This window comes from Salmo salar, chromosome ssa20 (genome assembly GCF_905237065.1).
Source record: "Salmo salar chromosome ssa20, Ssal_v3.1, whole genome shotgun sequence".
Taxonomy (NCBI): Eukaryota; Metazoa; Chordata; class Actinopteri; order Salmoniformes; family Salmonidae; genus Salmo; species Salmo salar.
In genome coordinates, this window is record NC_059461.1 from 20,495,410 (window position 1) to 20,509,309 (window position 13,900).

At 41.9% G+C, this 13,900-nt stretch overlaps 1 protein-coding gene across 1 annotated transcript in view; it reads right to left on the reverse strand.

Annotated features, from left to right (window-relative positions):
• The window catches only part of rnf10 (ring finger protein 10), a 28,731-nt gene extending 15,436 nt beyond the window's left edge, over nucleotides 1–13,295 (reverse strand). Inside the window, exons 1-6 of the mRNA XM_014160367.2 lie at nucleotides 12,735–13,295; nucleotides 2,463–2,647; nucleotides 1,972–2,177; nucleotides 1,780–1,870; nucleotides 1,507–1,691; nucleotides 1,268–1,404 (exon numbers count right to left, since the gene is read on the reverse strand). Coding sequence (XP_014015842.2) covers nucleotides 1,268–1,404; nucleotides 1,507–1,691; nucleotides 1,780–1,870; nucleotides 1,972–2,177; nucleotides 2,463–2,647; nucleotides 12,735–12,900 — 970 coding nt within the window. The 5' untranslated portion in view covers nucleotides 12,901–13,295. The remainder of the gene's footprint in view (nucleotides 1–1,267; nucleotides 1,405–1,506; nucleotides 1,692–1,779; nucleotides 1,871–1,971; nucleotides 2,178–2,462; nucleotides 2,648–12,734) is intronic.
• Nucleotides 13,296–13,900: the final 605 nt, after the last annotated feature.

The window sequence follows — 13,900 nt, forward strand, 5'->3', positions numbered from 1 at the left end:
ACAACACCTCCACTTCGCTGATCCTCAACACAGGGGCCCCACAAGGGTGCATGCTCAGCCCCCTCCTGCACTCCCTGTTCACCCATGATTGTGTGGCCACACACGCCTTCAACTTAATCATCAAGTTTGCAGACAACACAACAGTAGTAGCACCACACGCAACCGCAGGGCTCTCCAGAGGGTGGTGCTGTCTACCCAACGCGTCACCGGGGGCAAACCATCTGCCCTCCAGGACACCTACGGCACCCAATGTCACTGGAAGACCAAAAAGATCATCAAGGACAACAACCACCCAAGCCACTGCCTGTTCATCTCGCTCATCATCCAGAAGGTGAGGTCAGTACAGGTGCATCAAAGCTGGGACTGAGACTGAAAATCAGCTTCCATCTCAAGGCCATCAGACTGTTAAATAGCCATCACTAGTACCTTAGAGGCTGCTGCCCTATATACATAGACTTGAAATCACTGGCCACCTGAATAATGGAACACTAGGTCACTAATAAATGTACATATTTTACATTACTCATCTCATATGTATATACTATTCTACTCCACTGTATTTTAGTCTATGCCGCGCCGACATTTCTCGTCCAAATATTTATATATTCTTAATTCCATTCCTTTACTTTAGATTTGTGTGTATTGTTGAAATTGTTAGATACTACTGCACCGTTGGAGCTAGAAACAAGCATTTCGCTACACCCGCAATAACATCTGCTAAACGTGTATGTGACCAATCAAATTCGATTTGATCCTTGCCTCAGGTCCTGAGCTACAGCCAGTTAGATTTGGGTATGTCATTTAAGGCAGATATTGAGATGAAGGGTCCTAACCAGAAGAGGTTAATAGATGTTTTATTTGTTTTTATAAAGAGAAATGGCATGGCGGCCACAGTACAATTTAGAAGTAGCCCAAAAACCAGCAACCAATACATTTTCACCAGGACATCATTTTCAAGGTAGCCCAAGCTGCAGGAAAAACGCAGACATGGCAACCCTGGTGCATGTGCACATGAAATAAAGGGTTACAAATACACAAATCAAAATGTATTAGTTTTTCAAAAGTGGTCCCCTGGTGTGATTTAATCACTGTTGTGGACTTAAAACATTAAAACGTGTGATTTTCAGAGTAAAAACCTGGAAAATCAGTCATTCTCCTTGCCTTTTTTTTTTTTCTGCGGTATCGTGATACTAAACCTGGTATAGAAGTCAAACTTCTGGTATCGTGACAACACAAACATATGGTAATCATCCTCATCATCTCTCACCTCCAAAGAGTATAGGCTCCTCCACCTTCACCCACTGAGAGCTGGGCATGGCCACCAGAGCCCCCTTCTCCCTCCGCATTAAGCACATGGTGATGAGGTCACCGACTGCATACTGCCTGGTTTCCATCGCAACCACACTGCAGTGAGACATGAGGGGATAGAGTGTTATTCACCATTTTCAACCATTATATTTTCGTGATACAGTATGTTCTAATAGGGCTACTTAACATCTCTCTAACCTTTTGAGGTCATCAGAGTGCACAGACTCATAGCAGATGGGGCACTTGGACCAGCTCTTGTCACTGAGAGACAGGTAGTGCAGCATGCATGGCCAGCAGAAGATATGGCCACAGCGGGTGATATGGGCCGCTACCGGGGGGTAGAGGCAGATGGGGCAGGAGGGCACCTCATGACTGTAGATGCGCTGGAAGGGGGAAATAATAGATGTGTTAAAAGTCCAGTTAGGAGGTGGAGATTTCAAGCGAACGAGAGGGCTGTTGTACGGAACCTACCACTTGCTGCACACAATCCCAGTTCACCAGAGTGTCTGGGTCAGTGAAGTGAGCCTTGTAGTCCTGGTCATCGGTCACCACAAACTGGCAGCTAAGGCAAAAGGAGACCAAAAAGTTAATAAACACCAATCTAACAATTTAACAAACCTTCTGTCATACTGCACAAGAAAGATTTGAATTGAGTGCGCTCACTTGGCCTGCAGGAAAAGCTCCTTGTTGAAGGGCTTATGCTTGTGGCCCCACTTGTTGCGGCGGCCCCAGCACGAGTGTCCTTCTCCTCCTAGACCACCATGGCCCACACGAGGCTCAAAGGTGAAGTTGAGCAAGTGGTTTAGACTGATCTTTTTAGGTCCAGCAAACTGAGCCGGGCTGAATTCAGCCTGGCGGCACTCTGCTACCTGGGGGAAGGGAGAAAATAATTACAACCCGACTTTCCTGGTTCACAGGTAGGAATAATAATATTTCTATGGGTTGATGCTGCCTTGTTTCTACCGATCAGTGACTCAAATCATTCTAGCATATAAATAATTTGTCACTATAATAAGTGCTATTTAAGAGATAACAAGATCCCAAAGTGGGAATATACAAGTATAGGGTCGAACAAAGCTCTCTTAAATAGGCATATGTAGGTTATTCCATAGCCAACAACAGATTCATGTTTTTGTTATCTTGTGAATGCTCACCTCTTCACATCTTCCTCCACCTGTAACGCCATACTGCCGGGATCCACCTCTCTGGGGGGGTCTCTTGTCAAAATTCTTGCTTTTCTGTGAATTGGTGCGACGAGGGCCAGGGAAACTGTCACTCTTGGGAACGGAGGGCTCTCGCTTGCGGCTGTAGCGCTTAGAACCTCCATTATTCTTACCATCTGGGGAGAATAACAGGGGAAAATAAGGGGATTTATCATTCCAGCAGGATCATCAGCAATTCTATTTGCATTATCATTGCTTTTCTCATGCTCACTGTTGCCATGAGGCACTGTGATGTAAAGTAGAAATGAACTTGTACCAGCTTGTAGCCTAAATCAACCAAAGGAAGGGTGAAGATTATGCAGATCTTGCTGATAGTATTAAAGTTGTACCAAACACCTCTCTGAAAGACACCAACGCAGAAAGGCATATTGGTAAAAGGGCAAACATATCCTGCCGGTCATCTCATTTAAAAAAAAAATCTCATCTTTAGAACCCACATGACTAGTTCAGGGTGGGCCGTGTCATGTGCACTTATCAGCACAAGCCAGAGTCAAGTCATACTTGCACACAAGTGATAGCTCACTCTAAAATGACCTGTTATATGTGTAGATCCTGTTACATGCCTCAATCCCAAATGAATGGCAAAGATAGTCTACAACAGTGGTCAGCAACCGGTCGACCCTTACCTAAACCATTTTATATTTCAACTTCAAATGAGGTAGAGATGTCCCAAACACCACAGATAGCGGAGGGAGGGAGAGCTTTGCTGCTATAACAGCCTCCACTCTTCTGGGAAGGCTTTCCACTAGATGATGGAACATTGCTCCAGGGACTTACTTCCATTCAGCCACAAGAGCATTAGTGAGGTTGGGTACGGATGTTGGGAGATTATGCCTGGTTCCAATTCATACCAAAGATGTTTGATAAGGTTGAGGTCAGGGCTCTGTGCAGGCCAGTCAAGTTCTTTCACACCTATCTCAACAAACCATTTCTGTAACACCTCGCTTTGTGCACGGGGGCATTGTCATGCTGAAACACGAACGGGCCTTCGCCAAACTGTTGCCACAAAGTTGGAAGCACAGAATCGTCTAGAATGTCATTGTATGCTGTAGCGTTAAGCTTTCCCTTCACTGGAACCAAGGGTCCTAGCTCAAACCATGAAAAACAGCCCCACACCATTAATCCTCCTCCACCAAACTTTACAGTTGGCACTATGCATCGGGGCAGGTAACGTTCTTCTGGCATCTGCCAAACCCAGATACATCTGTTGGACTGCCAGATTGTGAAGTGTGATTCATTACTCCAGAGAACGCACTTCCACTGCTCCAGAGAGTCTAATGGCGGCGAGCTTTACATCACTTCAGCCGACGCATGGCCTTATGCGCGGTGATCTTAGGCTTGTGCTCAACCGTGGAAACCCATTTCATGAAGCTCCCGAAGAACAGTTCTTGTGCTGACGTTGCTTCTAGAGGCAATTTGGAACTTGCATGTGAGTGTGGTGTGGCCTACCACTTCACGCCTGAGCCTACTACTTCACAATAACAGCACTTGCAGTTGACCGGGGCAGCTCTAGCAGGGCAGAGATTTGACAAATGGACTTGTTGGAAAGGTGGCATCCTATGATGGTGCCACACTGAAAGTCACTGAACTCTTTAGTAAGAGCATTCTACTGCCAATGTTTGTCTATGGAGATTGCATGGCGGTGCGTTTGATTTTATACACCTGTCAGCAACCGATGTCTCTGAAATAGCCAAATCCACTAATTTGAAGCGGTGTCCACATACTTTTGTACATAGTGTATAATATGGCCTGATAAGAATAATATTGGCAAGTCAAGCATAGCCAATATGCTGTGATACTGTATTAAGCCTAATGCACAAACCTCATTCCTATAGAACTGTTTTTATTATGTTTATGTTGCATAGGCTTGTTTTTTTCAAGTCATGTTCCAAAAAAATTATATCAGAGCGGTAGACCTCGGCTTGCTTTTTGACTGCGAAAGTGATCTTGACTCAAAGGCCTGGTGATCACTGATCTACAATGAGGAAATGAGATGTCATCCGCTGTCGTAAGGCCTATAACTAGCTAACTTAACTCCACCAGCCTCTATGGACGACTGTACAAAACTACAAAATTACTATTCTGTATATGCATGAAACTGACACAGAATAATTATCTCCTCAACGGAGGGTCACATATTGCAGTTTGGAAACAGCCCACCGTAGCCTGTTTGGACAATAGTTTACCCGTGGTTAGATATCAGTAACATATTGAAAAGGCATATATACATGAAATTCAATGCAATGTGCAGAAATCATTATGCACCAGTCTCTTGGTGAATATGTCAATGCTCTGTCAAAAGGCACGACTTACATCACCTCCAATATCACGTAAACAAACCAGCCCTACCACTAGGCCCTGCAACGTAGCGTGGATCAGAGTATGTGAGCGGAGCGTGCCCAATGTGACTGCAGCGTGGCGTGAGAATCCCAAAGGCTAGAGCATCGGCCTTCCCGCCCGCTTCAATTTCGCTCCAGTAGTGCTCACTTCGAGCTCAGGGCATGCCCACCCCAGCATGCATTTGTAGTATACAGTGCCTTGCGAAAGTATTCGGCCCCCTTGAACTTTGACCTTTTGCCACATTTCAGGCTTCAAACATAAAGATATAAAACTGTATTTTTTTGTGAAGAATCAACAAGTGGGGCACAATTATGAAGTGGAACGAAATTTATTGGATATTTCAAACTTTTTTAACAAATAAAAAACTGAAAAATTGGCCGTGCAAAATTATTCAGCCCCTTTACTTTCAGTGCAGCAAACTCTCTCCAGAAGTTCAGTGAGGATCTCTGAATGATCCAATGTTGACCTAAATGACTAATGATGATAAATAGAATCCACCTGTGTGTAATCAAGTCTCCGTATAAATGCACCTGCTCTGTGATAGTCTCAGAGGTCCGTTTAAAGCGCAGAGAGCATCATGAAGAACAAGGAACACACCAGGCAGGTCCGAGATACTGTTGTGGAGAAGTTTAAAGCCGGATTTGGATACAAAAAGATTTCCCAAGCTTTAAACATCCCAAGGAGCACTGTGCAAGCGATAATATTGAAATGGAAGGAGTATCAGACCACTGCAAATCTACGAAGACCCGGCCGTCCCTCTAAACTTTCAGCTCATACAAGGAGAAGACTGATCAGAGATGCAGCCAAGAGGCCCATGATCACTCTGGATGAACTGCAGAGATCTACAGCTGAGGTGGGAGACTCTGTCCATAGGACAACAATCAGTTGTATACTGCACAAATCTGGCCTTTATGGAAGAGTGGCAAGAAGAAAGCCATTTCTTAAAGATATCCATAAAAAGTGTTGTTTAAAGTTTGCCACTAGCCACCTGGGAGACACACCAAACATGTGGAAGAAGGTGCTCTGGTCAGATGAAACCAAAATCGAACTTTTTGGCAACAATGCAAAACGTTATGTTTGGCGTAAAAGCAACAGAGCTCATCACCCTGAACACATCATCCCCACTGTCAAACATGGTGGTGGCAGCATCATGGTTTGGGCCTGCTTTTCTTCGGCAGGGGCAGGGAAGATGGTTAAAATTGATGGGAAGATGGATGGAGCCAAATACAGGACCATTCTGGAAGAAAACCTGATGGAGTCTGCAAAAGACCTGAGACTGGGACGGAGATTTGTCTTCCAACAAGACAATGATCCAAAACATAAAGCAAAATCTACAATGGAATGGTTCACAAATAAACATATCCAGGTGTTAGAATGGCCAAGTCAAAGTCCAGACCTGAATCCAATCGAGAATCTGTGGAAAGAACTGAAAACTGCTGTTCACAAACGCTCTCCATCCAACCTCACTGAGCTCGAGCTGTTTTGCAAGGAGGAATGGGCAAAAATTTCAGTCTCTCGATGTGCAAAACTGATAGAGACATACCCCAAGCGACTTACAGCTGTAATCGCAGCAAAAGGTGGCGCTACAAAGTATTAACTTAAGGGGGCTGAATAATTTTGCACGCCCAATTTTTCCGTTTTTTATTTGTTAAAAAAGTTTGAAATATCCAATAAATTTCGTTCCACTTCATGATTGTGTCCCACTTGTTGTTGATTCTTAACAAAAAATTACAGTTTTATATCTTTGTTTGAAGCCTGAAATGTGGCAAAAGGTCGAAAAGTTAAAGGGGGCCGAATACTTTCGCAAGGCACTGTACTTGTGTGCTGCTATAGCCCCTTGCTTCAGCTACTGTCATGGAGTTCCCTAAATAGTTTCATAAAGATACTGATAAAATCAAGGTGACTTATAAAGATCAGGACCAAGAGAAAAGGTGCAGTGATGTAGTGTCCACAACTAAAGAATCATTGTGGAATCTGAAAATACACTTAACTGAAGTATGATGTGCACGTAGTAATAAGTACACCATGCTAAAAGAAAGGAACGAGGTGGGTAGATAAATACTTTGCTAGAATGGCACACTTATAAACTACAAATCAGATCTCTTAAACATTTTGTTCTATTATCTATACAATAGGCCATAACTGATTTTGGCCCAATAAGCCTGGCATATTTTATTGGGTTATTTGGCCTAAAAAAAATTTTTAGGCCTACCTATGGAATAATAAAACAACTCTGCATCTCTGCCCAGCCTGGCAAGATTGCCCAAACGGATGTTTAGCATCCCCAGTGGTTCTGCAAGTGTGGAGAGAATATTCTCCGCTGCTGACCTGCTCTCCAGGCACCATCGCATGAGCCTGAAGTCACACACTGGCCAAACTCATGTTTCTGAAAATGAATTTACAAAAGGAAAGTCATTTTTTATTTAATTTGTATTTAAATTCTAAGTAAGTCACAGCGTATATGAGCAATTTATAGAATGTAATGATTTAATACTATGAAATGTGCTTTATGTCCATACCAGCCTATTGTGTTGTACTTGCAACTGCTTCAATGCATTTCTTTGTAGGCTATAGCTTTGAAATAGTCTAAATTGATTTTCATTCCTTGTTAGGCTCACTGTCTGGCTCCTGACCTATTTAGTGTTGATGCTGTTTAATATGACATGTAGTCTATTGAAATTATGGTCACTTCTTACATTCACCTTTTCATGTTTTCAAATACTTTTCATTCAAATCCATATGGTTTGGTTTCAATACTTAAAAACCAAATTGGTAGGTCCAGGTAGTCACAAAAAAAGATGGGTGTTGGTTAAATTGTGATCTTAATGAATGGAGAAAATTCAGAGCAGGAGTTTTTTCCCTGTGAGCGTGGAGTGTTTAGGAATGACATGGACGTACATGGAGCACAAGCACGAGAGGGATTTCCAACCGCTCAACTCTGCTCACATGCTCTGGCTTGGATGACCAGTGTGTCGTGAATAACAATGGTGAAATTGGCAGTTCACCTTCAAAATACAAGTCCCCCACTGAACTGATGCAAACGTATAAAAAGTGTAATCATGCAACAACTGTGCTAGACGCTAAACAAAGTTGAAATGTTGATGTATAAATTCAACAAAAGACAATATTTAATTTGACCAAAAAAATTAAGTAATCTGTTAGAACTGCACTGTGAATGTATTATACTTCAGAATTGCACTGGGGACAGAGTACCAGTCAAATGTTCGGACACCTACTCATTCAAGGGGTTTTCTTTATTTTTACTATATTTTACATAGTTTTGATGTCTTCACTATTATTCTACTATGAAATAACCCATATGGAATCAGGTAGTAACCAAAAAAAAGTGTTAAACAAATCAAAATATATTTTAGATTCTTCAAATTAGCCACCCTTTGCCTTGACGACCGCTTTACACACTCCTGGCATTCTCTCAACCAGCTTCATGAAGTAGTCAACTGGAATGCATTTGAATTAACAGCTGTGGCTTGTTAAAAGTTAATTTGTGGAATTTCTTTCCATCTTAATGGGTTTGAGCAAATCAGTTATGTTGTGACAAGGTAGGGGGTTATACAGAAGATGGTCCTTTAACAAATAGGGCGAAGTCCATATTATGTCATGAAAAGCTCAAATAAGCAAAGAGAAATGACAGTCCATCATTACTTTAAGACATGAAGGTCAGTCAATACGGAAAATTTCAAGAACTTTGAAAGTTTCTTCAAGTGCAGTCACAAAAACCATCAAGCGCTATGATGAAATCCCATCTGGTTTGCGCTTAGTAGGACTCTCATTTATTTTTCAACAGGACAATGACACAAAATACACATCAAGGCTGTGTAAGGGCTTTTTGACCAAGAAGCAGAGTGATGAAGTGCTGCCTGGCCTCCACAATCACCCGACCTCAACCCAATTGAGATGGGTTGGGATGAGTTGAACCGCAGAGTGAAGGAAAAGCAGCCAACAAGTGCTCAGCATATGTGGGAACTCCTTCAAGACTGTCTGAAAAGCATTTCAGGTGAAGCTGGTTGAGAGAATGCCAAGAGTGTGCAAAGGTGTCATCAAGGCAAAGGGTGGCTACTTTGAAGATTCTCAAATACACTTTCTTGGTTACTACATGATTCCATGTGTTATTTCATAGTTTATGTTTTCACTATTATTCTACAATGTAGAAAATAGTAAAAATAAAAACCCTTGAAATGGGTAGGTGTCCAAACTTTTGACTGGTACTGTATATTGCAATGTATTGCCTTACCCCATTTCATGGACTCGACCCCTAGTTATCAGCCTACTCAGTAACCACGTTTACAGCCACAGTTATGCGAGTAAAGTCATAACGTATACATTTTCTTTTAATAAAAATCATGACAGCTGTGATGGAAACAGTTTCGGTACAATTTTATAAATGCTGACAGAAGGCGAGAAATGTCACTGGAAACATTTATGGGCAAATATTGATTTAATAACCATCATATCTAAGTAAATTTGGACTCACGCGATGATAATGTGTTACTCTTACTACAACTCAGGGAAACCATGCAGTTCATTAGGCTACAGATGAAATAAGTTCTGAACAACTTCACAGGGTGGTGAACGTGCACGGTGATCCTGATGCTCCTTTCCAATAAATATTGAGGGTCTTATTCTGGTGACATGAAGATCGATGCTTGACTCACTCTTACCCAGGGCTGTGACGGTCATGACATTTTGTCAACCGGTTATTGCCATGCAAAAGACTGCCGGTCTCATGGTAATTTCCCGTTAATTAACAAACACATTTAACATCTCCAGGTCGCCACGCCTTTGGAACAGCTACATAAAAGTAGATGTCTAATAAATCCATTTCATATACACCATCACAATAAATCCATTATTTTAGGCAGGTCTAAAGAAACATATGATATGATGAAAAATGGATTTCAGAATATTGTATGTTATCTGGCTATGCACCACAGAGAAGGACCCCAATGAGAGGAACGACAATTCACTCTGAACTAGTATTCACATTTATGTTACTTCGATTGTCATTTTTACTTTCAAAGGGAAAATAAAAAAAATTATGAATGTTGGGTTCTTACATTTCCCACAATCCCACCCTGTACAAAACAACATGCAGATGTCTCATCCGGGTCTCTGTCGTTCCTATTGTGTTTATTGGACAATTTTGCATTGTACAGCCTTACCCCATTTCATGGACCCAATATCCATAGGTAAGGCTGTACATTGCAATATAAATGTCCAATACAGAGAATAGACTGACTGGGAAGGTGATTTTCCACATGGTTGTTCCACCTCAAAAAGCACTTTAAGAGGGTTGACACCAACGATCTCAGATTGTTCTGGAATCGTTCACCCAAAATGACATTGGTTTCCTTACCTTGACAAAAGACTGCTTACAGGGTATGACCGCAACCCATGCTTTGGTTTTGTTGCCCACTGTTTCAAATGCTAACTTCTTAGCATTTGTGGCACAAATCCAATGCAAGTCAATGGTATCTATATTAGCATTACAAAACTTTATGGTCAAATCATCAAGTATCTAAAAATTGTTACTTATAGATCAGGGATTGGCAAATTAGGGCCCGCTGCAATTACACCTTGCGTATTCTACTACTCTAACTTGCAACAGTAAATTGAAACTTCCCCCCCAGTCAGTCTCAATATACTTTGCAATTTAGAATACGCAAGGTGTAATTTCAATTTCATTGTGCATCAGCAGTTCTTCTCTTGTTATGTAACACGTTACCCAAACCGGCTGCGTGCATGCGCCATCGTGCATAAATGTATTTTGTCCCCCCACACCAAACGCGATCACAACACGCAGGTTAAAATATCAAATCAAACTCTGAACCAATTACATTAATTTGGGGACAGGTCGAAAAGCATTAAACATTTATGGCAATTTAGCTAGCAAGCTTGCACTTGCTAGCTAATTTGTCCTATTTAGCTAGCTTGCTGTTGCTAGCCAATTTGTCGTGGGATATAAACATTGAGTTGTTATTTTACCTGAAATGCACAAGGTCCTATACTCCGACAATTAATCCACACATAAAACAGCCAACCGATTCGTTTCTAGTCATCTCTCCTCCTTCCAGGCTTTTTCTTCTTTGAACTTATATGGCGTTTGGCATTAAATGTTCATAGTATTACCACGACAACACAGTTCGTCTTTCAATCACACACGTGGGTATAACCAACGAGGAGATGGCACGTGGGTATCTGCTTCTATAAACCAATGAGGAGATGGGAGAGGCAGGACTTGCACTGCGATCTGCGTCACAAATAGAACTGACTTTAATTTTAGCCCTTGGTAACGGAGACGCTCGTTGACGTGCGCGAGCAGTATGGGTGCAACAATTGAATAATATTGATTTCTAAATGTATTTTGCAACACGAGCGGTGTAGTCAGGGTATAAGTCACTGACAGTCACTCAATTTGCCAATGTCTGCAAACATTTGAGATTGTTTAGTTTAGATAGCTGGCCGCTAGACAAACTTGTAGTTGGCCTAATCATTGTTGAATTACAGATCAGGGGTCCACCATTGAATTCGTTAGTCACCTGAAGCAAATATCACATGAAAAACTGCATATATTTCTCTACACCCTATGGCAAAATGTGTAGAACTGCAGGAAATTGGCTGTAAAACCGCACATTTTCCTCTCTGCCCCATGGCAAAATGAGTAGAATTACATTAAATTAGTTATAAAATTGCAGAATATTCTCCCGCCCCATTTCAAAATGTGTAGAATTACAGCAAATCTGCTTTAAAAACCGCAACATTTTCTCTACTTCCCATGGCAAAATGTAGAAGTGCACGTTCTTTTTTAAATATATAAATCAATAAAGTCACTCCCCGCTGTCAAGAGGGGGTAGATAAAATGTTTTGCTCGCACGGTGGGGACGGGGGAGCCTCATGATGATTTCAGATGTGTCCCCCACCCCAATCAAAGTTGCCCATCCCCTTTATAGATCATTTGGATATAAAGCACAGAAGTGCTAATATAGGTACCACTGATTTGTGCCACAAATGCAAAAATGTTAGCATTTGAAACAGTGACAATGTTACCAAAACATGGGTTGCAGTCATACCTTGTCCATAGAGCATTTACATGGTAAGGAAACCAAAATGTTATTTGGTTAAACAAAACACCTAATAGAAGGAACAGCTCTTTCTAGTGGTCAGAAGCTGGTAATTGTAGGACGGGATATATACCTATAAACTGAAAAGACTAATTTCACAGATGGGGGGGGGGGTGACATCAACAAATTGACTGAGAAGACATTATACAGGATAAAGAAACAATACTCCAAGCCACAGCTCCATACTACTTCAGACATACAAGAACTGATACTGTATACTTGTTGTTGGGTTGGGATTGGCGTGGTCCGTGGGTGGCTTTTGACCAGTTCTTTGGAGTCATCATGTCTTACTCATTGTTAGAAAAAAAGTTGGGTCCAAATCAGATGTTAGGCACTGGGCATATATTTATAAAATATTATATGAATCCTATAAACAAATTGTCACTGGATGCAATCAATTTGCTTAATTTCTCAGATATCAAATTACATTTCAACAAAATAATATTGCAAAGAATGCTAATTTTTCTGTTCTGAGATGGTGGGTGTAATGGCTTATGACATGGAACGACCCCACAACTAGTTACACAATATCTAAGAATCTAATATTTGTGTAAACTCTTTAGAATTGTAATCTGTGGGTGTCATTTAGTAGGCTGATTAGCCGTTACCTATGGACCTTGTGTCGCTCTACTCCTTGACACCCAAAGACTACAATTCTAAACCAACCAGAGGGAGATTGGCTTTTCTCATTTGAACTAAATCCTAGCCATTGACTAATGTTCACCTGTTTTCGGTTTAGATTCTCCCGGTGTTGGGCCTGTAGAACTCGAACGGGGCGGAACCTTGTTGCTGTTGGCATTGCTGTTTGGATTCTTCTCCATGGTTGTCTCCTTTCTGCGAGAGGTATTTAGGCCGAGCTCCGGGGAGAGAGCGTCCGAGCTCCCTAGCATTAAATGGGACAAAGGGAGAGGAGAGCGGATTGTAGCGAGTGCGGGTCAGGCAGCGAAGGCCCTGTTTAATTTCGGTCAAAATGGGAGACTCCATTACGGCGACATCTTGACAACAAAACAAACAAAGAAAAATAGAGACACAATTTAGGCGTCTCAGTAATGGAGGCGGTGTAGAAATTGAGAACGAAGCGAAGGCTCACACCGCGGGGCCAAGACCCAGGAAAGTTGAGCGTTTTCGCGTTCTGGGAAACACTTGGCCCTAAAAAGGCGTTGACCGTTCTCCAAAGAATGGAAAACGGACAATTGTGCAGTTATCCCCCCCAGAATATATGATCGTACGGACGAGCTAAAACTAATGGCGACAGGTCGCCAAACAGGAACCACAGAGACCCGGATGAGACATTTGCGCGTTGTTGTTTTGTACAGGGTGGGATTGTGGGAAATGTAGTAGAAACCCAACATCCGTATTGTTTTTGTTTTCCTTTTAAATGCCTGTCAGGTAACATAAATGTGAATACTAGTTCAGAGTGAATTGTCGTCCCCCTCGTTGTGGTCCTTTTCTAAATGTTTGAGGAAAAAGTGGCAGTATGGTTGGCTAGCTCTGGAAAACCCAAGGGGGGGGGGGTACATATTCCCAGCCCTTGAGTTCTCAATTGAATGTAGCGCATGGACTACAGCTGGATCAATGAACTATGATCCAGACCCTCTGTTTTAACGTTTAGAAACGTTAATAATCCTTGCTTGTGATATGGTTGATGGAAACCTTTGGCAGGGCCAGATCCAGGTGACAAAAACACAGCCCCCTGCCGAGGTACTGAACTTCCTCCCCAGTTATGCTGCATTGGAGAGCTTGAAGCAGAAATTGGAGGGGAGGAAGTTAGTCACAGTTGGAGTCAGTGTTCTTGAAAATACAGCTGGGTGCAACTTTCCTAAAACATTAAGTATATATTGTATTATATATATATATATACACACACTTTACAAAAATATAAAACATGTT